This window comes from Uloborus diversus, chromosome 7 (genome assembly GCF_026930045.1).
Source record: "Uloborus diversus isolate 005 chromosome 7, Udiv.v.3.1, whole genome shotgun sequence".
NCBI lineage: Eukaryota > Metazoa > Arthropoda > Arachnida > Araneae > Uloboridae > Uloborus > Uloborus diversus.
In genome coordinates, this window is record NC_072737.1 from 118607070 (window position 1) to 118633068 (window position 25999).

Below are 25999 nucleotides of genomic sequence, written 5' to 3' on the forward strand. Positions count from 1 at the left end.
GGGGCGAACCCTCCTGGCTTTTAGAAGTTATTGTACTCATATAAATGAAATTCTTACTCTTATTCGGCATAATATGCAACTCGTAAGATACTCTTTAATCCCTCCTCCTCTCTTGTAAAGTTCGAAATAACGGCCTGCCCCCCTCCCCCAATTCCTTGAAAAAATCTAGTTTTTACGTTTCAGTGGGTCTAGTTTTTTTTGTTTTCCGGTAAAATGAGCAGATACACCCTTGCCCCCCTACCCTCCGGTAAAGTTCGAAACGCAAGACTGTTTTAGGGGGTCAATTTGATAGATTTGTCTTCATTTAGGGGTCGCAATCCTTGGGGGATGCTGGTTTGACGAGATTCCCTGTTAGCTTGTCAGAAACTAGGAGTTCGGCATTTGGGCGACCCGGCTCGGACTAGTATAAACTTTTATAGGTTTATTGGTAGCGGCTAGAAAACTGGCAATGTGCCCTTGACTGTTGGTAGCCCTCAGGGGACGCCCCGTAGCGATTGAAATGGTATCACCCCCTCCCCCTTTCATTTCAATTTCTGTAACGGATTGATTTCTCAATTTTTTTTTTTTTTACATTCATTTTGAGTGATTTATTCGAACGGTCATGTATTTAAACTAATGATTCTCAGATATCACGCGGTTATTTCAAATGGTTTCGGGCACTCAAACGCAAAGTTAATATTGTAAACAAGTAGGGGAATCGTTGCTCTCTCTGCGCAAAAAGACTCATTTATTCTTATTTATTGCTTTGCTTTTTTTTATGTTCTTGTTATTAGTGGAATTATATTTATCTGACTGATACATGTGGAGGGCGGGTAAAATATTTCTGGCTGCGTTTTCCAGCAGATTGGGATTCCCCGCGCATTGAAAGTTATAAGTGTGGCTTGAATTGCATTGAAGTTCATGATTATTTTTTTTCTTTCTTGATTCGCTCTTTGTTATTTTTCTTTTTCATTCGCTGACTTGGGAAATATGTAATAACAGTATAAAAGTGTAGGGAGTAAAGTTGAAATATTTCTGAGTGCATTAAAAAGAAATATGGAAGTTGGTCGTGTGGAATTAATATTAGCTTCCACTCTTTGGCCCATTTTTTTAAAAATAAAAATAACATTTTATACAGATTTTTTTTTCTTTCAAATTCCATACGTAAGATATTTATGACTTTTGTGCGTAGCATTTATTTTCGCGTGCGTAGTTGAATTTAAATGTTTTTCTTGTTTTACTCGCTTCTGTTTAAGTCATATTCCTTATATTTTCAATGTGATATTCCTTTTATTTTCATAAATATTTATTAGTATATTATTCACTCAACTTAAAAATTTGGAGTCAATTGATGTGCTGATTTTATGAGATTTATTTATTTATTTATTTATTTATTGTAAAGTTGATGCAAAACTGCTGAAAATGCTTTGGCTCGCGACGGTCCATTTCGGAACTTAGTTTCATAGCTGCGCTTGATTTTCCGTGCGTTGGTCCTCAAAAAGGTTTAAATTGATTACCAACTTTCTCTAAAAAGCAGATTACGTATCCGGTTATCAAATCATCCGAGACGCTCGATAACCGAACATTCGACAACAAGCAATATATTAAACAAGGATCCCCCACGATTGAGAGGGCAGAGGGGGGGGGGGGTTCATGGCGCAGACCATGCCATTGAAGTTTTGAAGAGGAGAGGGTAACTTATAAGAGGGCATTTAGTCTTATTTTATGGGGCTCTCGTTCGGTTCTCCGTTGCATTTGAGAGATGAAAGTCATCGCCAGGGCGGGGGGGGGGGGGGGGGGATGGGCACCACTGCATTTTAAACATATTGCGTTTAAACGTTTCACAAACGTTTTAACATGACTGTCACAGCGTTAACAATCGTTTTAAAAAGGGGTGTCCGTCCGTCCCTGTGAGCAATGGCACGCATCTTATGAAAATTTCTCCCTCCCCCCTCCCCCTAAGAAACAATAATCCGAAAAAGACCTAAGACCACCTTAAATTTTCAATTACACTACTGGTTACTTACTGGTTCAATATATTTTTAAGTTTAACAATTCTCAAGTTTAAACCTGCTAGTGTCGCCCAAAGACCCGCCCATATTATCGTTATCCCTCACTTTTTAATAAAAATTGTACATATTTGATCTTAATAATTGTCAAGTTCAAAACAGTATGGAAAGCGTTTCTCTACCCTTTGTTTCAAGATTTCACTACCGGATCACTAAAGGGCCGGATACAGAAAACCATTTTTTGGGGGGGAGAGGGGGCTCATGTTGAAGAAAGCCCCCACGCCCATGAACGAAATTCCCGTTTTTGCTACGAAAAATGTCTGAATCTGTTTGGGAGTCAATAAAAAGCACCAAATCGGTCAGGAATAAGGCACCTGATTGGGAATAAACGTTGCGAATTAATTTCATGAGCAATGCAACGAAGTAATAGTTCAAATATTTACTTTGAAAAATAATTAATGAGATGAAAAGATACTGTCATCGTTGACATTTTATGCATGAAGTGTTTGAACACAATGTGTACGGATACTGTTGTCGACGGTTTAGGGTGGGGGGACATGAGCCCCATGATTTTCCCGTTGTATCCGCCACTCACACAACACATACCCCTCCATAAATCCGCTCATATGATAATAAATAATTTTCGTTCGAAAAATATCGTTTGATTATTAAGGAATCTCTCAATTATCGAAAATTCGATGTCAAACATTCAACTATAACCCCATTCGAATAAAGCAAGAGAAAAGCATTCATTGTATTTTAAAATCATTCCAAATCTATCCATCCTAAGAGCGAAGGCGCACCACCTATGAAGCTCTTCCCCAAGAGCAATACCCCCAAATGAGACAAAATCCCCTAAAATTTACAATCTCGCAGTTTGCGTCAAAACTCCCCCCCCCCCCCCCCCCTCTCCTCTTATTTGCACCCATAGGAAGGAATTACACAAGAAGTAAACCACTTGTTTTATTAAGGAATAAGTAAATACCTTAGTGCCGAGAAGTAACATGAAATAACAAACGTTTTGTATCCCAAATATACAGAGTACTGCTGAAACGTGCTTTGGAGTTTTTAAGGTACCCTTTTTTGAACAAAATAGTAAGCTTTTGCGTGCAAGGAGCCATTCATTAGTTACGTAAGGATGATTTTGGCATTTTTTTGACCCCCCTCCCACCATGTAAAAGTATGTAAGATTTTTCAAACCGCTCCCCCTATTCTTAGGTAAGATTGATTCCATTCCGTTTTTCAAAACAATAAAATAACGAATCTAACATCACTGGGAATCGAAATTAAATTCACTATTATTAAATTAATCCTTTTTGTGTAATGAAATATTTACTAAAAAATTGAAATCTAGACTGAATGTTTTTTCGACATTTTTTTTTTTTTTTTTTTGTGCATGATGCGATAATTATTAAAAATAAAACATGCTATGCATAGTGCGATTCTTTTATCATGTTTTACACGATTCATTCTTCGTAAAACAAATAAAAAACAGCTCATCCTAATAAGTTTTTTATTTTCCAAACGCAAATAAAATATATAATTCCCGTCAAACCACTTGACTGCACAATTTCAAATGTAAAACATCAACTTGGAAAATATTGCGTGAGAATGGGTTTGAAGCTCCCCTCCCTCTCGGGACCCTTACGTAATTAATGAATGGTCCCTAAAGACATCCAGTAATGTCCTTACATCAACAATCTCACTATTTTGCGTTGAAAAAAGGGTTCCTTGAAACCCCGAAACACGTGTCTGCAGTAATCTGTATAGTTGGGCTCTAAAACGTTTGTTGTTGCCTGTTACACTTGTATCATTACCTAATGGTATAGTCGAAGGTGGACGTAAGGGGAAAGACTTCCATCAGGTTTTCAACTTAAGTATTCCACCTTTTTACCTGAAATATAATTTTAATTTTAATGCCTCTCAAGTTGGAACCTTATTAGCGCGCCCACTTCCACCAAACATATCATTAGACTACCAAAGCATCCCAAATAATCATTTGATAATCAAGCATTCGAGAGCATACATTCAATTATAACACTATTCGAATGAAACATCATTAACTTTTCAAAGCTAGCCCTCTGACCCCCCTAAATGACGGATCCGCCCCTGCAACTGAAACTCTTCAGAAGCAGAGGTGCCCACCCGCCCTGAGAACAAGGGCACCCCCCTCAATATCGCATAGACCACCCCACCGCCAAAAAAAAGCGAAAAGTATCCCTCAAAACACTCCCCCCCCCTCAAAAAGGACATTCCCTAAAAAAGATTAACGTCCATTGAGAATTTCAATGGCGCAGTCTGCGCTATGACCCACCTCCCCTGTGAGCACCTCAGCTCAACCCGTCACTCCAAATTTTTCTGGGGGAAGGGTTAAAGAGTCTCAATGCATATCTTTTCGGAAGGCAACAAAAACCATGACCATTCATAAATAAAATCATTAACTTTTCAAAGCCAGCCCCTCTTACCCCCTAAATGACGGATCCACCACTGCAATTGAATCACTTCAGAAGCAGGGGTGCCCCCTGACGTCAAGGGCGCACTCCCTCAATATCACAGAGCCCCCCGAAAAAATAAGAAAAATACCCCTTAAAACACTCCTTCTCCCTAAAAATGTCAATGGCGCAGTCTGGCGCCACGATCCCCACCTTCCAAGGTGGGCACCCCTGTCAGAAGTCAACTATATTGAGAGGTTCATCCGTTTCTCAAATCGATCAAAAATTACACTGCTCGAGTGATTGAGATCTCGAGAACTCAATATCTCGAGAGCTTAACATCTCGAGAACTCAACATCTCGAGAACTCAACATCTCGAGAAGTTCAAAGCGAGAACTCGAGCAGTTGATCGCTCGATCACTCGGAAAGGACAAACGAGAACTCGAGCAGTTGATCGCTCGAGTACTCGGAAAGTGATATTCGAGAACTCGAGCAGTCCATCGCTCGAGAACTCGGAAAGTGATAATCGAGAACTCGAGAAGTTCATCGCTCGAGAACTCGAAAAGTGATAATCGAGAACTCGAGATACGATAATCGAGAACTCATGATAATCGAGTTCTCGAATGATTTTGAATAATCGAGTGATTTGATTATGAGTACTCGATTATGCCCATCACTACTTCGGGACAGTCTGCGTTTTGACAGAAAGTGATTTCATGTGTTTGCCTTTCCCTCTAAGTTTCTTCGTGATAGTGTCATGGGTGTGTCTCCATATATTCCTTCGTCTGTTTCAATACAACCGTTTGCTGTGTTTCCTTGAGTTCGTGTAAGGTTTTTACCGTCTCTTTTATTCGAACGTCTGCTGTTCGTGACCTGGAGATTTCTTTCGCTTCCTCAATCGCAATTCAGAGGCTATTCTCTCTTCTCTCTCTCTCTCTCCGATTTTACGAGCTTTAAGTGAACAAGACTAGAGCTTGGAAACTTTAGTACAGAAAGTTGTTTTTGTCGCTGAAAGGAAAAATATTTTTTTTTCTCCGGGGAGAAACCGCAAAAAATCCGACAGAAATGAGAATGAAAAAAAAGGAAAAAACTTATAAAGAATTTAACGCTTTTGGTTTGTCATTCTCAAAACTGAATTTTTCAAATTTGAATATTGGATAAACATGGGGGGGGGGGGGGAATTCAAATAACAATAAATAAACTAAATTAAAAACAGAAGATTGTAAAACGTTTCCCTTTTTCATATGAAGCTATTATTAGGAGCAGGGACGGGCTCCCCCACCTCCGAAACTAAAAAAAGAGGACTTTTGTAGTGACCTGCCTTATTCCCGCCGCACTGATTGCTTTCAGTTCAGTGTGGCCTCTATTTTTTCCTTATTTATAAATCTAGAATTGACACATAATTAAGGGAATGTGGGACAAAGTGAAATAGTTAGGATAACTTACCCGTATCAATATGAACAAAGTGGAAATCTGTTTTGAAAATTGAAAGACCTTATTTTGAAATAAGACTTTTATTGAAACAGTATTTTCATTTTAGGCAATACATTTGTACCTTCAAAAAAAAAAAAAAAAAAAACTTTTTTAAGGGGGAGGGGGGGGGGGGGGCAAAGTAAAAAAATAAAATTATTTTCCAAATTAAACAATTTTTTTTTTTGATAACAAGATTGAGCCCAACGATTTTGAGCATTTTGACGATATAATCAGCCTATCTGTTTTCATATATATTCGGTAAAACTGAATTAAATCTCTATTTTTATGCAATGAGAATGTTACCTTCTTTTGTTGGCACAGCAAAAGGAAAGCTGATGTTTTGTATTCTCTGCCTAACGCGTTAATCTGTTAAAATACGAAAATTTTCACGCGATTATTAGTTTCTTCTGTGTGGAAGAAAGCATTTGAATGATTTTTCGTCATTATCATTCCACCCCCAGATCGCTAACATTTTTTCTTTTGAGTCCTAAACAATGATGGGGTTCCTCAAGGTTAAAGCAAAACACTAAGGGTTCCGTGGCCTAAAAAGTTTGGGAATCGCTCGCAAGAATAACAAACTGTTTTCGTGTGGTTATGTGCCTAATGATATACAGTAAAACCTGTAAAGTTGACCACCTGTGTAAGTTGACCGCTTTTGTCAGGAACGGAATTAGTCCTATCTTATATAATGAAGGAAAACCTCTTTAACTTGACCACCTCTCTATCTTGACCACCTATCTATTTTGACCACTAATATACACCAGCTTTGGTTTGGAGCATTGTAAAAATCCCTTTGTAAGTTGACCACTTGGCAAAAACATTAGATTGTACTAAAAGTTTCATCAGTTATGCCTCAAATAAGTAACCAGACATTTTAGAAAAACCTATGAAAATTTATGTTTCCATCGAAAAACATTGGGCTAATGTTAAGTCCCAGAAAATGCGCCGAACTTCAATAAGGAGTTATTTTGTTGAAAAATAGGATGGACACATGCACAAGAAAAAATCAAATGAAGAATTTGAGTCACTTTTGACTTGTTGTGAGTCTTTAGGAATTGTTAATATCAAGTAAGTAGTTTTTCATAAGCAATGAGGCTTTTTTTTTTTTTTTTTGATCGTTTTGCAGAAGTTTTAAATTCGTATGATACTTACGCGTTATTCTGGTAGATAATCTCTAAAAATATTTAAACAACTTTTTTTCTTATTGTTTTAAAGTAATGTTAAACAACGAAAGTGAGTTTAAAGTATATTCCAATTAGTTAAAAAATGAATGCATGGGACAAGAAATGACAAAAAAAAAAAACAGTTTTCATTACTACCCTCTATAAGTGGACCACCTGTCTATGTTGACCACCAAAGTACTGCACCGCAAGTGGTCAACTTACAGTTTCACTGTATAAGCATTTTTTGTAGACGTCTTGAACTAATAACTTCCAACTCATATAATAATGTCCAAAACCACATTAGAATCAAAACGCTTCTTAAACTTTTCACCCGAGTCATCGGCACTTAGGAAAACTACCCCCCCCCCCCCCACCACCACCATTTTATATGCATATTCTTTCTCGTTCGCCTAATTCTCTGCGACAGAAAGTTGTAAAGCGACGGAGAGACGATACACGTGCGCGTCATTTTAAAAACGCCATTACCTTTATTGCTCCAGACGTCGTCCCTTTTACCGGATTTATTTTTAACAGGCTCTTTTGCGAGAGTCAATCTGTGGGGTGAAGTGGGTTGTCGAATAAAAGTTGGTGTGAGATGATGGAATGATCTCATCATCAGATAGAGTGGTTATGGATGTCGTTAAACTCGGCCGTTATGCTCAGAGTTGGGATCATTTTCAGTTTTGCGTTAGGACTTCGCTGATCACACAATTTAGTGTCATCTGAGACTGAAAAATATGAGACATTAGGACGCACAAAGTTGTGAAATATTTTGTAGGCATCTGTTTCCGAGTCACTAGGAACGGATTTTTCAGCGCGGAAAAGTACACACTTAATTCAAAAGAACGAAAAAATAACTCTTAAAAAGAGTGAAATCTATTGCGGGTGCATTCATTCTTTCTGAGTGCTAGCTTTATCGAAAAAAGACGCTTTACGAAAAAACCAAGACTAAAATTCGTCCTTATTCGCGTGAAATTCGGAAACACTCCGTTTGGTGAGCGAAATATAAAAACATTCTTAAAAGAAGGACTCAAAAACATTTTCATTGGTTCGATTCTGTCACGTGATTTTGTTTAGGGAGAATCTTCTATACCTCCACGTTAGGCTTACCCAACGTTGGTCGCGAGTACCAAGTGGATGTCGCTAGCTAAATGTCTTCATTTAATGAATTTAAACAATATTTGTTGCCGAATGAGGTTTCTGAAGGAAGTGCACAAAAACTGCATGGTAAGTGCGAAGAATTTTCTTTTTTATTAAAACTTGTAACTGTTAATATTTCTTGAACTGCTCGTATATCATTACAAATCATCCACGTGCAATGTTACGGCGAACTTTTTGTAACTTTTTCTTCCAAACGAATGAAACTTTCATCAACAATTTTGTTTCGGTCATCGAATCAAAAATAGGACATTTGAAACAGTCGTTACCATCTTTGGTGTGTGTGTGTGTACTGTATATATATTTTAGGCAGGTGTTACAGACCCGACCATGCGCAAATCTATAGGTCGGATACCGAATCCGCTCCCGATGGTCGGAGCTCCAACCACTGCGTATATTTTAAATCAATCAAATATTGTTTGTGTGTATAATAAACTTTAAAGAGTATCATAAACTTTGTACAATACACTTATTCATATGTGTAACATCCAATTCATTAAGTAAGTGTCCTGACGGGGAGGGGGTGGAAAATTCTCTACATACCCTTGCTTGGAGAGGGGGGGGGGGGGTAGATCCATACTTACGTAATATTTTCCAAGCCGATATTTTATATTAGAAATCTGCGGTCAAGTGGTTTGGGAAATATTATATTTCATTTGCTTCAGGAAGGTAAAAGTATGTATTATAGGTTGAGCTGTTTTTTACTTGTGTTTCAAAGAATGAAACGTGTAAAATATAATAAAAGAATCGCACTGTGTTTTGCATGTCTTATTTTTAACTATCACATCATATACAAAAATTATTTGTCGAAAAAACATTCGGTCTAGATTCCTTATTTAAGAACGATCCCAGTGATGTAATATTTGTTATTTTATTATTGTGAAGAAAAAAAAGAATCTTACGTAAGATGGGGGGGGGGGGGAGTCTTACATACCCTTACATAGGGGGAAGGGAAGGTCAAAAATTGCCGAAATTGTCCTTACGTAATTAATGAATGGCCCCGAAGAAACAAAATTGAATTCAAACGTATCTTGTCACAATTTATGAGTGACTTTTTAAATTAATTTGGACTGATGTAACTTTTAAAACATTATTAATGTAAAAAGGCACACCGAGAATATCAATATAGAGTTTCAAAATTTTAAATCTATTTATTTGGAACTGTGTGGGTTTTTAATTTTATTTCAATCTTTAGATTCGGAAATGTACGTAATATTGCACGTGGGTGATTTGTAACGATATACGAGTAGTTCAAGAAATATTACCAGTAAAAGTTTTAATAAAAAAGAAAATTCTTCGTACTTACCATACAGTTTTTCTGCATCCTCTTCGGAAACACTAAAAACAGTTTTTTTTCTTCATTTTTTTAACTTAAAAACTAATTTTTTTTTTCAAATGAAATAACAGTTTAAAAAAAACATTTTTAAATTCAAATACACAGCATTCGCACATGAAAACACGTTTTAAAAAAATTTCACCAAATGAGAGTGAGATGATTTTACCTATTTTATTCTAAAAAAGAGTGAAATAGCGGCTTTCCAAAACGGAAAGCAGCCACTCATTTAGGATATTAATTTAGTCTTTAAAAAGAGTGAAAAGCACTTATCAAAAGGGAGTGAAATTAGCTTATCCAAAAGGAGTGAAAATAACCGCTCCGCAAAAGGAATGAAATTCACTCCTATAAGGAAAGTGCGTTTTCGACACTGGAAAGGAGTGAAAATTTACTCAGTCTGAGTTAAAATCGCTGGAATTTTTTAAGAGAGTAGTAGGCTTCGGTATGCTATCAATTGTCACAGTGAAGAGACCAGAGGTGCTTCGCTTTAAAGTGACTGTTATTTGGGTCCCCAGTAGCAGAAATCTTTCAGCAACCCTCTACGCAGATTAAAACCCCCTAAAAGTAATCAAGCTGATAACACGATTTTTAATAAATTGCCAGGTGTACAAGTGTTAAATTATTTTTTTCCTATAAAACATGTTAAATTCGGAAAGATGACAAAAAGGGCTTAATTCAAAATATGCACCATGGCTTGTCAAGTATATTCCTTTTTTCCATCATTCAGGCAATTTTTGAATACCATTCTAGAAAAATCTTTCTCCTCTTTTGCTGCCAACCTTTTACCGAGCTCTTTTGTTTCACATTTCCGTATGAATAGGAATAAAAGCACTGCTTAGCAAGTTCGTGACCCATTATTCAAACAAGTGGTAATAGGCAGGAGCAAAGTCTGGTGAATAAGCCGCATAGGGTAGAACTTCTCAGCGGAGTGCTGCCAACTTGCCGTAAACCCATATTGCTGAATGTGATGGAGCATTGAGCTTGATGTAAGATGCCTTTGTGCAGTTTTTTTCGGTATTCTGGCCTTTTTTCAAGGTCTTTTCAGCTAGTATATATTATATCTCAAAGGTTTTTTTTGTGACAACGCCGTAACATCATGAGTAGTTCATGAAATTTCATAAGTAAGGCATCATTTTCAAGATTTTCCAAAACGTCCCTTTGCTGCGTCTCGGATGAGTGTGATATATTTCTTTATTGAGTTCAATCCCCCCCTCCTAATACAAAAAAAAAAAAAAAAATCACTAAATTTAGAGAGGATTCGATAGAGGTTTGTTTGATTGATCGAATTCTGTCTCGCAGTAGTGTACCGAGAAATTTCCTCCTGAGGTAATGGAAATTTCTATCAGCGCGATTGGTAGATACAATTGATCTTATTTGATTCGATCGAATTCTGTTAGAGTTGAATAAGGCCCTTAATTTTAAAAATTGTCAGCAATTTTTCTAAATGAGGAGTTGCGAAATTTACTCATTCGAAGAAAGCGTAGTTTCATTCTTAAAAAGAAAAGCAATAAATTTATTTCCTCTAAGCAAACAAAAGTCCTGTTTTTATCACTATTATGTTCCACTAATTATATAGTATTTTGTATCAAAATGTTATGTTTCACTAGTTAAAAAGCAAAGTTTTGCCTTTTTTGTAATCTTTATTTTTGTTTGAGTTACACCCCTTTGGAGAAATTGCTATTAGGTAGAAAAAACGCAGTAATCTAAAAAAGTCATTTGCGGTTTTATCTGTCTGGCATTATTTAATTTTCGTGAATTTTTTTAAACAAAAACATAAGACGATCTTTTGTGCTTATTCTCTTGTAAAAATGATTTTTCTTCTTTTTAGAGTTTCCGTCTTTTGCAGCTCTCCCGATTTCCTCGCCTGCGTAATTACAGGGTTCTCGACTGAGAAGCATTTTTTCAAAGCTTTTGTTGAAATTTTACGCACACATCGGAAAACTCGTGGACCATTCTCCTCTTCCATCTCTCTCTCTCTCTCTTTAATTTCTAGCAGTGTGTCTTTCTTGGTATCGTTTATTTCGTTTTGGTGTGTGCGAGACCGCTGAAAAATAAATTACCACTTTGTTCCGTGTTTTCGCCAATTCTATTCTGCGGAATTGCGAACGACTTTTCACAAAAAATGTTGTTACCAAAAATCTTCATGGTGGCTTTGAATAGAGGCCGTGAGAAGCGAAGGGATGTAAATGGACATTTTCAAGTTTTGAGTAAAACGCGTTTAAAGTTGCAGGTCTCGGTAGGCTTTCATTGAAATTGTTTTCTAAATCATGCTTTATAGCATCACGAGCACCTACCAGGGCTATTAGTTTTCTCTTGCCCCAAGACAAAGGAGAGGTTAAACCTACCATTTGTAACCAAATTTTTAATTTTGCCACTTTCATCCCTTTGCTTCTCACTGCCTTGCTTAGATCGTGAATGTTGGATGTTAGTCTTTTTACTTCCTTTTACAAAGAAGGAAGTATTGTATTCGCGAAACAATTTTCACTCAAAGATCGGTCTTAATTTCCGTTTTGCTCACCCCCGAATGAATGTTGAGTTTATTTTTCAATCCGACCACACGTGGATAAGCCCCTAAGAACGTATCGACACGCAAAATATCCATAATGACGATTCCCGAGTTAATTACAACTAATTTTCTCGTGACGTCTGTATGTATGTACGTACGTATGTATGTACGATATATCACCAGTCTTTCGGTCGCCAAGTTTTGTCGCCAAATTGGGGACAAATTTGGCGATTTTTCTTTTTTTTTTAAAAAATCTGGTTTCAATTTAGCCACTGTTAGTGATATTTAGAGAGTAAACTATTGAATCACATTAAAACTGCCAAAAATAGGGAAACGACATTAAATTGGAGTAAAAGGAAGTCATGTGATACACACATCAGCTCGTTTTAACGAGCACTTGATTAGAACGAGCAAATATCTCAGTCTCTTCGGGCTCGTTATAAACGAGCTCGACTGTTAAAAAAAAAAAAAAGAAGAGATGCGAACCTAAAATACTCTTTAAAAAAATTTTCACTCAAAAATCGGCCTTAATTTCTATTTTGCTCACCCCCGAATGAATGTTGTTGTTTTTTTTCTACTCGACCACACATGTATATGCCTAGGAACGTACAGACGCCCGAAATATCCATTTTGACGATCCCCGAGTGAATTACAACGAGTTTTCTCGTGACGTCTGCATGTACGTATGTATGTGCGTATGTATGTCGCATAACTCAAGAACGGAATGTCCTAGAAAGTTGAAATTTTGTACTTAGACTCCTAGTGGGATCTAGTTGTGTACCTCTCTTTTTAGTTGCATTTAGATTCTCCAAAGGGAGTCTTTTGCCCCTTTTTGGAGGGAAATCATTGTTAATTTCAATGTAAACCCAAGTGGTGTTATAATTTGGCGGACACTTGGCGATATATCGACAGTCTTTTGGTCGCCAAGTTTTGTTGCCAACTTGACGACAAATTTGGCGATTAAAAAAAATTTAAGTATTGTTTCAATTTGGCCATTGTTGGTGATATTTAAAGAGTAAACTATTGAATCACATTAAAACTGCCAATAATGAGAAAATGACATTAAATTGGAGTAAAAAGCAATGTTGCCAGATGGTCAAATCCAGATTTCCCCAATTCCCTACCAACTTTTCCCCAAAAATCGATGTTTTCTATCAAAATTCCCCAAATTCAAAAATTATTTTTCCACTAATATTTTCATAAAACGACTTCCTCTGATATTTTTGTCTCTTGAAAAATTTTTCCCCCCCCAAATAACCAAATTTTCTTATAAAATTCCCCAACTTTTTTTTCTTCCCATTTTCGCTTTTTTAAAAAATCTGTTATCTTTTTTTTTTTTATTTTTACTAATAATAGAGCTGAAAGTCTATCTGTCCGGATCTCTCTCTCTCTGTCAGGATCTCTGTGACGCGCATAGCACCTAGACCGTTCGACCGATTTTCATGAAATTTGGCAAAGAATTTGTTTGTAGCATGGGGGTGTGCACCTTTAAGCGATTTTTCGAAAATTCGATTTTGTTCCTTTTCTATTCCAATTTTAAAAACATTTTCCCAAGCAAAATTATCATAAGATGGAGGACTAAATTACCAAGTTATCATAATGCGGAACCGTGACGTGGGCAAACCAATTGGCGAGAAATTCATCATGCATTATTTGTAAATATAGAGGGGAACCAAAATACCTTTTTAATTTTTCTACTACGGGCAAAGCCGTGCGGGTGCCACTAGTCATAAATACAAGCGCCTGACCGAGAGATAAGAAATAGCGAAATATTTTTTTTCTACTTGCATTTACTTACTCTGCTTCTGTATGTACATTTAAACTATGATTTTTGTATATATTTATCTAAGAACATTCTTCATCACACTTATTTTTGCCTGTTTCACGTATCAACTACTCACGCAGAACTATTAATGCGAATTCCGTAGCATAAAATTCCACATAATGCGAAATGCGAATTCTATAAAGTTGAGTAAAGCTAAACCAACGCTGTTTGATACAAGCAATGTAACTACTATATATCAAAACGCGAATTTAAGTACGAAAAAAAAATTCCCCAGGTTTTCCCCAAGGAAAAAAAATTTCCCCAAAGAATTCTCCTCAAAACCCATTTCCCCAAAATTTCCCCAGAGAGCACCAGAGTTCCCCAAAATTGTGAAATTTCCCCCAATCTGGCAACACTGGTAAAAAGGAAGTCATGTGATGCACACACCATCAGCTCGTTTTTTTTTTTTTTTTTTTTTTTTTTTTTTTAAGTTTGAATATGAGCTTTAGTGAATTAAGTCTTTTCTGAACATCGAGCTTAGTTATCAAGTCTGAAATGGAGCGCTGAATTCCGTTGCAGATTCTTTGTTGTTTTTTCAGCTCGATTCGTAGTTCAAATATACGAATGTTCTAGAACATTATTTCTCAACTTTTCTAGACCGGTATAAGTTGCGAAACACTTTCAATAGCACTTCTTACATGTATTATATAAATAACCGTTTGAAAATAATCGCAGAATATTCTATGAAGTAACTACAAAATTTGTTCTACTTTGACGATAAAAGAAAAGAGAGAGAGAGAGAGATTTTTAAAGCGGTGAATGTGAACCACTCCAATGTTTTTATCACCTTCAAAACCAAATAAAAGATTCTGTATCCAAAAATTATAGCTTAAGATAAAGAATGTGGAACAAATCATTATTTAGGCTGGAAAAAATATTTAAATGAGAAAAGATAAAAATCTGAGGACAGAACAGAGCTTTCTGCAGACTAGTGCCGATCCACCGAACCATTGGTTGAGAGACCCTGTTCTAGAATGTCTACAAGAAATTATTTAAAATCAAATCCAATTTAACTGATTTCTAATTTCCTACTCAGAGGCGAAAATTCAGGGCAAGATAGCGTTATTCATGCCGTAATTTCTCAGATGTCTAATTAATATCTTCCTAGAAAAAAATGTATGAGCGGGAATAAAAAATACTTGGCAGAGAGTTTTCCCTCCAAAAGTTAAAATTTTAAACTAGCTCCAGCTACTATTTTAAAGGAATTCACCAAGGATGTCCTGATAACTCAGATAAATATTTCATTAATGTCTGAATCCGTGATTAAGAGCCACACTTTACTATAGCATATACAGTGGCTCCCAAAAGTGTTCGTACACTTTGAAATTTTTTTAGTAAAACCAAAATAACGCAAAATTGAATTCGAATATGAAGTCCAATATTTTTTCACATCACTCCTATGTCATTCTAAATAACACCCTGTAGTTTTTTCAAATATTGACGGATCTTCTTTTTGAAATGAGACAAAAAAGGAAGAAACAGAGAAATAATACGCTTAAAAGTCATCGTACACTCAAATATTTTGGTATAAATTCATAATTAAAATTATCATACGTCGTTTTTTCTTTATTATTATTTTTGCATTGTGTTGACCCTTAAAAGTCATTTGGCTTTAATTTTTTGTTTATTTATTCCTTAATATTGTGTTTATTCCTTTAAAATGGCTGGTATTCGTAAAAAACCACAAACACTATTCGAAATTAGAATTTTTTTACTCACAGTAGCTGTAAATTGGTTTGAAATGTCTCTAAATTAGTTTATTTGTTCTATTCTATAGTAAAGTGCTTGATAAAATGCTTTAAAGAAAAGAATCGGACCTGAAAACAAGGTATGAAAAGGTCAATCGGTAAAGTTGACAAAGCGTGATCGGAGATTTACAGTTAAAAAATGCATGAAAAATACACATTTGAGTGCTGTAAAAGTTTCTGCAGAGTTAAATGAAGTTTTTTACATTTAATTTTCATTTAAAATTGTTCGCCAAGTTCTCTGATTAAACAAACAAACAAACTTTTTTTTTTCTGTATATACATGCATGAAAACATGTTTCCAGCATTCCAAGCTGAAGGAAAAAGCGAAATTAAAAAGTTACGTACAACGAGTGAAGTTAAAGAAAAGCATGTAAAAAGGCTTCTGGGAGCCCCGGCCATGAGTGCCAACACATGTGACTGAAGCGTGAGATTAACGTACCGTTATGCTGACACAGTGCTGTGGATCTGTATAAGGGTTGACTGTGTTTGGTATACGATAACACCCCATAACGATACCCCAGCTGTGGGTACTGTGTGTCGCTGTGAAGCAAAATCTTTAATAGGGTATTTACGCTTTCGCCTGCACTTGGAGTACTTTCGAGTTTGACGGGATTGAACTGTAACCGAATAGACGCAGTCTCTTTAGCAATGAATCCACATCAAATTTTGGCAATGAGGACATTATTGAACGTTTGTGGAGAATCCGTTGTGAACTCCCAAACCCTAAAGCAGAATACTACTAAATATGCGACGTACGTCGCAGAACAGATGCCTGAGCTGCAGAACAATTCTGTTCAAGAGAAAGGAAAACTCACATTTTCTGCAAAAATTCTAGAAAAACCTGTACAGTTTCTGCATAAACTGCAGATTTCTGTAGAATTTCTGCATAAACTTCAGATTTCCTACAAACATCTTCCAACTAAAGATATAAGTCTGCAGATTTCTTTAAATTAGAAGAAAATCTTAAATTCTCGCAAGTTACACTTATTCGGCGGAAAGTTCGCTCAAAATGTTGCAATTCAATGCGTTATTTGCAGAAACTCTAGATTTCCTTTGAACTTAAAGAAATCTGCAAAATTTGTGCAATATTAAGACAGACAATTTGCAGAAATTCTACAGATTTTTGCATAAAATCATTTTTGACTGTCCGCACCTGCTTTAGCCCTTAATTGTCATACGGGATTAGATTTTTCTGGATTTTACTAGAATTTTAGTTTTTTATGTTTGTTTTGTAAAGTATTCCTCCTTGTTTCAATTTTTCGGACCTCAGGGCGATCCTATATTTCTTATAAATCTGAAAAAATTCTGATTTTTCTTGCATTTTTGGTTTCTTTTTCCCTATTTTTCCCCAGTCACTCTTCATCCACCACAATTTCTGCAATAAACGTATGTTTTAGAAACATGCCAACAATTGAAACCCGTGTCTCGCCGAAAATTGCGTGTCTGTATTGAAATTTCAATCCCTTTGCATCCTGAATATATTTCAATTATTTTAGTAGTTTTGAGGCATTTTATTATATACTGCCGTAAATCGACTCGTGCGATATATTATTTTACTAATTCATTTCTTTATTAACATTATTTTAATATTGCTCATTCATACTATAAAATTAACCAAAAAAAAAAAAAAAAAAAACGTAGTTTGACACGACCCATACTAGGATTTTAATAAAACTTTATAAGATTGCTTTTTCTTTGCATTTGGAGAATCTTGCACGGTTTAAGTTTTACAGCTTGTTCAAATTTTGGGAATTTTATAGTTTTCACGATCAGCTAAATTTTATAACGTTTCTACATGTACAATGCTAGAAGTACTTGCAGAACAATTTTGGGCAAATGATTTCACGTTGCAGAACATCACAGTCTGCTTTAGGGCTCCCAAATAGTGCCTTTGCTTTTCAGCGGCAAACCTCAAATTCAAGGCACCAAGTCTTAAACCGTGTACAATCAAATCCGTGCCGCAGCAACCTCAGAGGCCTTGGTTTTAACACTTTTGTCCATCCCAGTGCGGTAGTTTATGCACGTGTATGGACTGCTTTGACCCCCTCCCCCCAGAAGGTAATCCTGGATGCGCTAGTGAATCTGCGTCAAATGAGTACACTCATTTTTCAGCACTTCATTGCTTCATTATTGACGAAAGATGGCGCAATGTATGAATCTTTTGGACAAATAGTTTGTGAAACAAAATCGTGAAAACATAATCTGTTATTCCCTTTTGTCGAATAGTTGTACAGCATATCACACCGCTTTTCTTCTACTTATGTGTTAAACAACTCTCTACAGCTCAGAAAAATAAAGAGAATTGCAAATTGCTCATAAGTATCTGTTAAGTATTCTCTTCTTTTAGCACTTCATTGCTCCATTATCGACGAAAGATGGCGCAACGTGTGAATAAATCTTCACCGAGTTATAAAAAGATAAAAACACATGCGCCACTGCTGTTTTTGAAGTATTATCAATCATTGTTATCGGATTGTGATGATAATAACGAGCAGAATTGAAGAGTTTTTCTCAGTGTTCGAGAAAAATACGTTTTTTTCCCCTCTCCCCAATGTTTGTTTTATTAATACGGGAAAAACTTATTTTTCCATTCGTTCAAGCTCATCCGCATGTGTTATTGCGGAAGCCATCTGTCATGCTGTTTTTTTTTTTTTTTGTTTTTTTCTCGACAAAATAAATACTTTGAAACTGCGTTGGTATGCTTATCGTCTTAATTTATCGCGTGTCGCATTATTGCTATGGGTGTAATAGCGGATTAAGGCGGGGAAAATATTGATACTCTGTAATTATTTTGAAAAATGGCTACATCACATTTACTTGATTGGTTGTCTGTCTAAATAAGTGATCTATGATTACTAATTCTTCACTCTGTGTGTTTTTATTTCTGTTCAGCTTAATACAATCATTTTTATCTGCAACAGATATCATTCAGCGAAAATTCGCAAACGAAAATAATTGCAAATCCTTTGCTTGCCTAATTTATTTTTCTTTAAAGTCGTCCTTTGAGGTCGCCTTTGAGTCGTCCTTGAGGTCGTCCCTGAGGTCGCCCCGACCCCCTTTCTGCAATATTTGGAAATATTTCCTTTGAAATATTTTTTGCTTTACGTTTTTCCTAAGTACAGATGTCCTTGTTCTTATGACGTAGCGTTTCCTGTTCCGGCCACTCGTTGTTTATTTACCCCTTTGAGTCTTGTATTTCTCTTTCACTTGACCGTTATTAGTTCGTACTTCATGAACCATTCTTTTTTAATGCACTGATGACGAGTATAATTTTCAATAGCCTCGAAAACAGCAGTTTGCTGAGCTTTAAACTTTAATACTTTACTGTAAAACATGTTAACTTATTTTACTCATTTCTCAGTAAAAAGTTTTTCGACTGCATGTTTTACATTATTTTTTTGCATTATATCACTTAGACCAAAAGTATTGGGACACTTAAAAAAAATCACATTTTTGCGGATTTCTCGAGAAATAAGGGACCAAATTGTTCTCTAACTTTTTGTCATTTCCAAAAAAAAGAAAAAATAATAATAAAAAAAAAATCACCCATGCAATTAGGGGACCTGCAACAAATTGAGAGAAAAAATGGTTTTGATGATTCTTCTTCCATCGTAAATAACTGGAAATAATCTATAAATTTCAGATATAAGGTTACTTACTATTAATTTTTGTACTTTCGTGAAAATATCACTAGATTTACGAAGATATAAGAATTTCTTTCAAAAATGCAAATTTTATTTAAAGGCTTTTTGGCTCATTACACGCAGTTTTCCGTCACTCCTTACAAAACTTGCAGAATATTTGGCAGCTAATAAAAGGTGGTTGAAAAATCTAAGGTTTTCTCTCTTTACTTCTGACTGCTATACAATATACTCCAGATTATCCGCCGAATTGGGCTGCACAGGTACCGCTGATAAAGAAAAACGCGAATAATCCGGAAAAAGGTTTAAAATTAGGAGTAAAGAAGATAAAATTGTCTTTTGCTTTTAAATGATTGTATAGTTACTTAAAACGTGATCCAGTGAAAATAGGTGCTGTATCAAAAATTATTGCTAGAGTATGCAAGGGCTTTAAAAGATCAATAACACTAGCATTCATTTGATAGCTAAAACAATAACAGTGTATGTAAAAAATGCACGCAAAAACTAAACAAGGATCGCTCACTATTGCAAGTCTATTACACACATACGCGAGGATACAGATCAACTGGGAACAGATCAAACTAGGTTACATCAAAAAGGTAAGGAACAGAAAGATATTTTTTTCAAGACTAGTCCGGCCACTCGTTTACGCTCGTAAGTAGTGTAGTTGAAGGTTTGATGTCATTGGGAGAGTGAAGAAATAAATAGAGAATGTCTAAAAATAGATTTTGCACTTTTTTTTACTTCCTTTTACAAAAAAGGAAGTATTGTATTCGTGAAAAATATTTCACCCAAAATTCGGCCTTAATTTCAATTTTGCTGCCCCCCCCCCCCCCGAATTAATGTTGAGTTTTTTTTTTCAACCCGACCACACGCAGATAAGTGCCTAAGAACGTATAGACACCCGAAGTATTCATTTTGACATTCCCCGAGTTAATTACAACGACTTTTTTCGTGATATCCGTATGTATGTATGTATGTGCGGATGTATGTCGCATAACTCAAGAACGGTATGTCCTAGAAAGTTGAAATTTGGTACGTAGACTCCTAGTGGACTCTAGTTGTGCACCTCCGTTTTTGGTTGCATTCGGATGTTCCAAAGGGAGGGTTTAACACCTTTTTTTTTGGGGGGGGGGGGGCGGGGAGGGAATCATTATTAATTTCAATGCAAACTCAAGTGGTGTTATAATTTGGATGACACTTGGTGACATATTGCCAGTCTTTTGGTCGCCAACTTGGCGCCAAAATTGGAGGATTTTTTTTTAATTTTTAAATCTGGTTTCAAATGGCCACTGTTGGTGATATTTAGAGAGTTAACTATTGAATCGCATTAAATTTTCCAATAAAGGGGAAATAACATTAAATTGGTGTAAAAAGGAAGTCATTTGATGCACACATCAGCTCGTTTGTTAAAATGTGTGTGTTTATCTACTTACAGTTCATCATCGCTGTTTTTTCTACTTTTTTTTTTTTTTTTTTTTTTAGTGTGAAAGATCTCTAATAAGTCGATGTACTGTATCTCGATAAGTAATGAATGGAATCAAACAAGAATTGATCGACAGGTAATCCTCAGAGCAGCAGTCGGTTACTGACGAGCCGCAGATCAAAAACTGAACCGCCTGAGAAGTTTTTACATTTATTTTAAAATATTTTTTTGTAGCCAATAACATCTTTAGGACCAACTTTTATTACTTTTCCTAGTATTTTAGAAGTATTTTATAAACTGATTTAGTTTTTAACAGTTGGTGTAGAATGTGGGAGGTTTTTTGTTCTGAACTTCGATAAAAAATTTCAAAAGTGTTTGGGACCCTAACTAAAATTAAATGCCAACCCTTGCCTTAGAGGGTACAAGAGCTGATTCTAGTTTGGCGCCAATAGTTCAAAAGGGGGTGGTGCAATCGATCATTTTTTCTTGTTCACTGCGAGTGCTACGAGTATCTATAACGATTTGGAGAAAACAAGTAAATTGAGTTAAAGCTATTATGTACGAGCGAAAGAGCATTTAGGACAGGTGCAGCCAAAGTTTACTTTATGGAGGAGGGGAAAGCAGTCCTTGAATGTATATAAATTGCCATATTAAAGGATTGGAAAGCTGACCACAATCGTAGGGGCCACAACTTCCATCTTCCTTCGCAGCGCCCACTCTTACTCTAAATAATGATACTGAGACCAATGAAGTATACAGTGGCCGCCGCTTATATGAATCACGTTTTTTCTAAACAGTTTTGATTCCATAAAATGGCTCATTCAATAAAGCGGCTAGTTCAAAGAAAACTGGATTTTGCTCTGTTTTTGACAGTTAGATTCATTGAAGCGGTTGGTTCGAGTAAACACTGATTCAACTAACTGGCGTCCACTGTACTCGATGAAAACTCGTTTACCATACTCATACACCTTTGTGTGAACATTGTTCAAGTTTTTAAATGCATGCTTTGCACTCAGTTGTCTTCAATTAGAATTATTTCATATACCCCCGCCCCGTGAAATAGGCTGTCTGATGAAGATTCTGTTTATTATTAATCATCATTAAAATAAAGTCTGGAATGATTCATGCTTTTAAATGTAAATACTGTGCTTTTTTTTTTTTTTTCTTTTTTTGGTTATTCGATGAGCTAATTTATTTTATTGTTTTTTAACAGGTTGCTAGTTTGAACTATGAGCTCCTTCTATCAGATGTGGCTTTCTTCATGTAATGTGCAGACAGGACTGTAAACTATGGGAAATTGCTACCCACGGCTGAAAACTATCAAGAACCTATCCAAGTTGAAAACCATTATTAAATCTGCAGTTTTGGACAAAACCTAATTATCAATGATTGCTTATCTCGCCATTTCTTTTATCGCTATTTTCCTTAGTCCATAGTGTTAATAATTATAAATTGGTATTTAGTCCTTCATCAGAAACGTCAGATTTTAAAAACTTGTTAAAATTAACGGTTTGCATTATTCCTATTAAATTTTTTCATCAGAATTAAGTTTTATTTGATCCCTAGTCTAAATGGCATCGATTTCTCGTTCTGAGAGCTTTGATTACTTAATATAGTCCTTTCACTTTTCTTGCTGTTTGAGGTTCAGTAAAAAGTTCAATGCTGTCAGCCAATTTTGCTAAAAATCTTCCTGCCTTGATTGAACCAGAATTTTATTCGCATTATCACCCATCATCATCATTGCCGTTTTTTATTGAGTGAGATTGATTTTACATCATGAACGAAACAAACTTTGACGTTTTGTGATCTTCATTTTTACCTTTCCCAATTTCACCTTTTGGCAAAGATATACACTGAGTCTTAAGATTGTGTTATTGCAACCCAGAACTGTCCATGTTGTCTCCTGGCGTCTCCAGCATCCGGGCTCTTACGGACCTATGATCTGTGTCGGAGGGGAGGCATGGTTGTGGAAGTCATTTTCCGCAAAGTGAAACGTTTTGGTTCCAGTGCAGTTCAGAAATGTTGTCTCTCCCACCGACTGCCCATTCGCAAGTGGTGGCTGTCAGCCTGCTTGCTGAGCCTTGTTTCCTTTCTTGTCTGCGCTTACTACATCACCCATATTCAACTTAATAGGTAAGACGTTTTAATTTTGCCTTTAATCTTTTATTCTGCAGTTGTTGTTGCTAAAACCACTTGAGTTGTTGTTGATGTTGTTGTCGTGTGCCGGCTAGGCTGGCAATTTGGCGTGCGCTGCTTCACTTTTTCAACTGTACCGTAATTTGGTGTGAAGTCCGACTTCCTCAGTACACACATGCCATAAGGACCCGTTTATAGGGTAGGCAACCATTCACCCAAGCCAACAAAACATTCACACAAAGAAAGGACAAGGACAGGAGAGCGAAAGTGCATCCATTACCGAGCCGGGATTCGAACTCAGGACCTCCCTTTCGCAGTCAGACTATTCTGACCATTTTCCATAAAGTGGCTCAAGGTAGGGACAAGACAGGCAGCACTACTGCCAGTCAACAAGGCAGGGCACTACTTGAGTGAAGCAGCCTGCCTTGTCCTGCCTACTAGAGTATCTGCGCCAAATAGAAATACTACGCGATTCAAGGCATACTAATGCGGCTTCCGTTTTACAGAGCATCACTGAAGTGGCAGTTCTCCTTAGCTCTGGCAGCAAACAGTGGATGGAAGCACCATCTATCCAGATGCCGAACTACCAATGATTCAGTATCCCCAGAAAGTTTGATTTGCGTTGGGAACGTGAAGGACTTAATGACCCCGACAGAGATTTAGTGTGCCCCTTTCACCTTTCATATACACACTGGGTCTTCGACTGGCCGCTATCGAATTCATGATCCTCCTGTTGTCTTTCTAACTGATCGAGCTACCTCATCCCTAAATAATGAAAAACATGGAAAACAAAATTTTACCGGCTAACTTTTGTTTTCTAAATTTAGGAGTTGAGAAGGTTCGTAACACATAATGATCGCTTGCTTCAGCTTTCTGGGCCCATGTGTTGGTGTGGTTGTAAATCCGGCATACAAAATGACTTTTATTATGTGTAAATAGTTACCTAACTTTAAAATAAATGCGTCTTCTCTGAAGTGGTGTGGCACAACGTAGCCAAGTCGTAAATGGTATCTATCCGTTGCAGTCAAGCTGCAATGGGCATGTCAGATAATAGGTCTCAACTTGATGATCAGCTGGGTTATCAAATTTCATGTGCTAGAAACTTTTGCGTTTTAACAAGGTTTTGATTCAAAGGTAGATTTTATAGGGCTCCGAAAATTGCTATGTTACCTGAGGAAGTTTCGCAAGTGAATTGTTTTAAATCTATATAAGTGTGTTTAATTAAATACACTCAATTTCAGCTTCGGATTTAAGAGCTTTCTCTGATCATAAGACGCTGTGACTTGTTATAATTTAAATTGATTTTCGCTCGGGAGATCATAAATTCGAATGACATTTGTATCTCATGTGGGTTAATGGATTCTGCCCTGCTAATCACAGCGCCGTCTGGGATTTGCGTTCGAAATAAATCGACCCGCAGTGGAATCGCAGATGTCTGGAATGATATTTAGTCCCTGTTTTAGCGAATTCTCGTCAATCGGAAATGTTTGCGAGACTTCATGCAGTAATTATTTATGTCCGAAATGGTATAGATTTCGTTCCATCATGTTAATAGCCGCTGGAGTTCACTGCTTCAAATGGCAATTGCAATGTCCTTATATTGCTGGAGACAAGGTCAGAAAACATGAATATTATTTTCTAGAGTGCAAAAGAACAAAACTTTTTGAACTTTGTATCAAATGTACATTGATACGGTACGCAGTTCTTTAACAGGTAGTTTTTTTACTTCCTTGTTCGAAGTAAGGAAACTATTGTATTTGTCAAAAACTCCCCACTCGAGTTTAAACCTAAATGTCCGTTTAAATCAGTGTTTCCCAATCTTTTTTCCCAACCGAGGCACGCACCTTTTATGGAGATTATTCTCACTGGCAGAACACTTTAATTTTAAATCCACTTAACTTAAACCACTTAAAAATAAAACTTTAATTTAATCCAGCGGCTGTTACTATAGTGGAACGAAATTGATACCATTTTGGACATAAATAGTACTGCTTGAACCTCAGAGCAGGAATTAAAATGGAGGGAGCAAGTCCAACGAGTGGTTGACACGTTTTGTGTGAAACTAGCGAATGATACCCGATTTCTTCCAATGCTTTTCTTTAAACACGTGACTTGGGGTCTTTCCTTCACGAATGAAAGTCTTCACTCCCTCCATTTTATCTCTTCTCAATAGCATGAACACTTTATAACATTGAAATATATTTGATTTTTTGTTAAGATAAAATGGAAAAACACAGAAAGGAAAAGAAAATTACTCACCAAGAATTTTTTTCAATGATTACATGCTTATATTTTATCAATACGAAGTTTCCATCTGACTTTCAAAAACTTAATTTTAACCATTTGGCTACAAATTTGCAACAATCATTCTTGGGACCGTATGAAGGTGATAGGTTGTTTTGGAAGTTTCCAGACCCTTTTTCTTGTGTTTTTTTTTTTTAAATCAAGATTATTTTATACAAATATGTCCTACAGCAGTTACAACAATTCCCTATCTTTAAATGTTGTTGTAAGTTAAATCATTTAAATTCTCGCATTTGGCTCATGCAAAAGCTTTTCAAATGTCTTGTGAATTTTTTAGTAAAAAATTACTTTGCCGGTTTGCGTTTTTTTTTTTTTTTTTTTTGGTTTAGAGTGTTAAAAGTGGTTGAAAAACTCCGTGAAACATCTCGTTACTTTTGCGAATATTTCGCCTCAACAATGTTTCAGTTTAATTGGAATCGTATGCCTCTGAATTAGTAGAAGAAAGGGGGAAAAAATGATTAAAATGTCGAGCTTTTTTAATACTACATATTTTCCTCGTCTCTCATAATTATGTGTTTTACTTAACATATTTCGACAAGCAATATAACCACCAAAAAGAAATGTCTTAATCTCTTTCTGAAGCGTAATTTATCTGTGGTAACTCTCACGCGTTTTACATACTAGATTCCGTGAGGAAAATCGAAAAATTATGTACGTTTTAATGGATCGCCTTTCGAAAATGATGATGGAACGTGTTCTGGTAACAGCAGTTAAAGAATTGTCCCTGCTTCGATATTGAATTTGCATACCGAGATTTAATAATCTTATGTTTCGAGTTGATTTTAATTATCTTGGTTGTAAAGCAAATTCTATCTCACGAAAGGCTGTAATCAGTTAAGAAGAGTAAAAATGAGATCTAGATTTTG

At 36.1% G+C, this 25999-nt stretch overlaps 1 protein-coding gene across 1 annotated transcript in view; it reads left to right on the forward strand.

Annotated features, from left to right (window-relative positions):
• LOC129226519 (bifunctional heparan sulfate N-deacetylase/N-sulfotransferase-like) overlaps positions 1-25999 on the forward strand; it is a 157254-nt gene that overhangs the window by 75518 nt on the left and 55737 nt on the right. Inside the window, exon 3 of the mRNA XM_054861126.1 lies at positions 21907-22826. Within this exon, the coding sequence (XP_054717101.1) occupies positions 22654-22826 (173 nt within the window). The 5' untranslated portion in view covers positions 21907-22653. The remainder of the gene's footprint in view (positions 1-21906; positions 22827-25999) is intronic.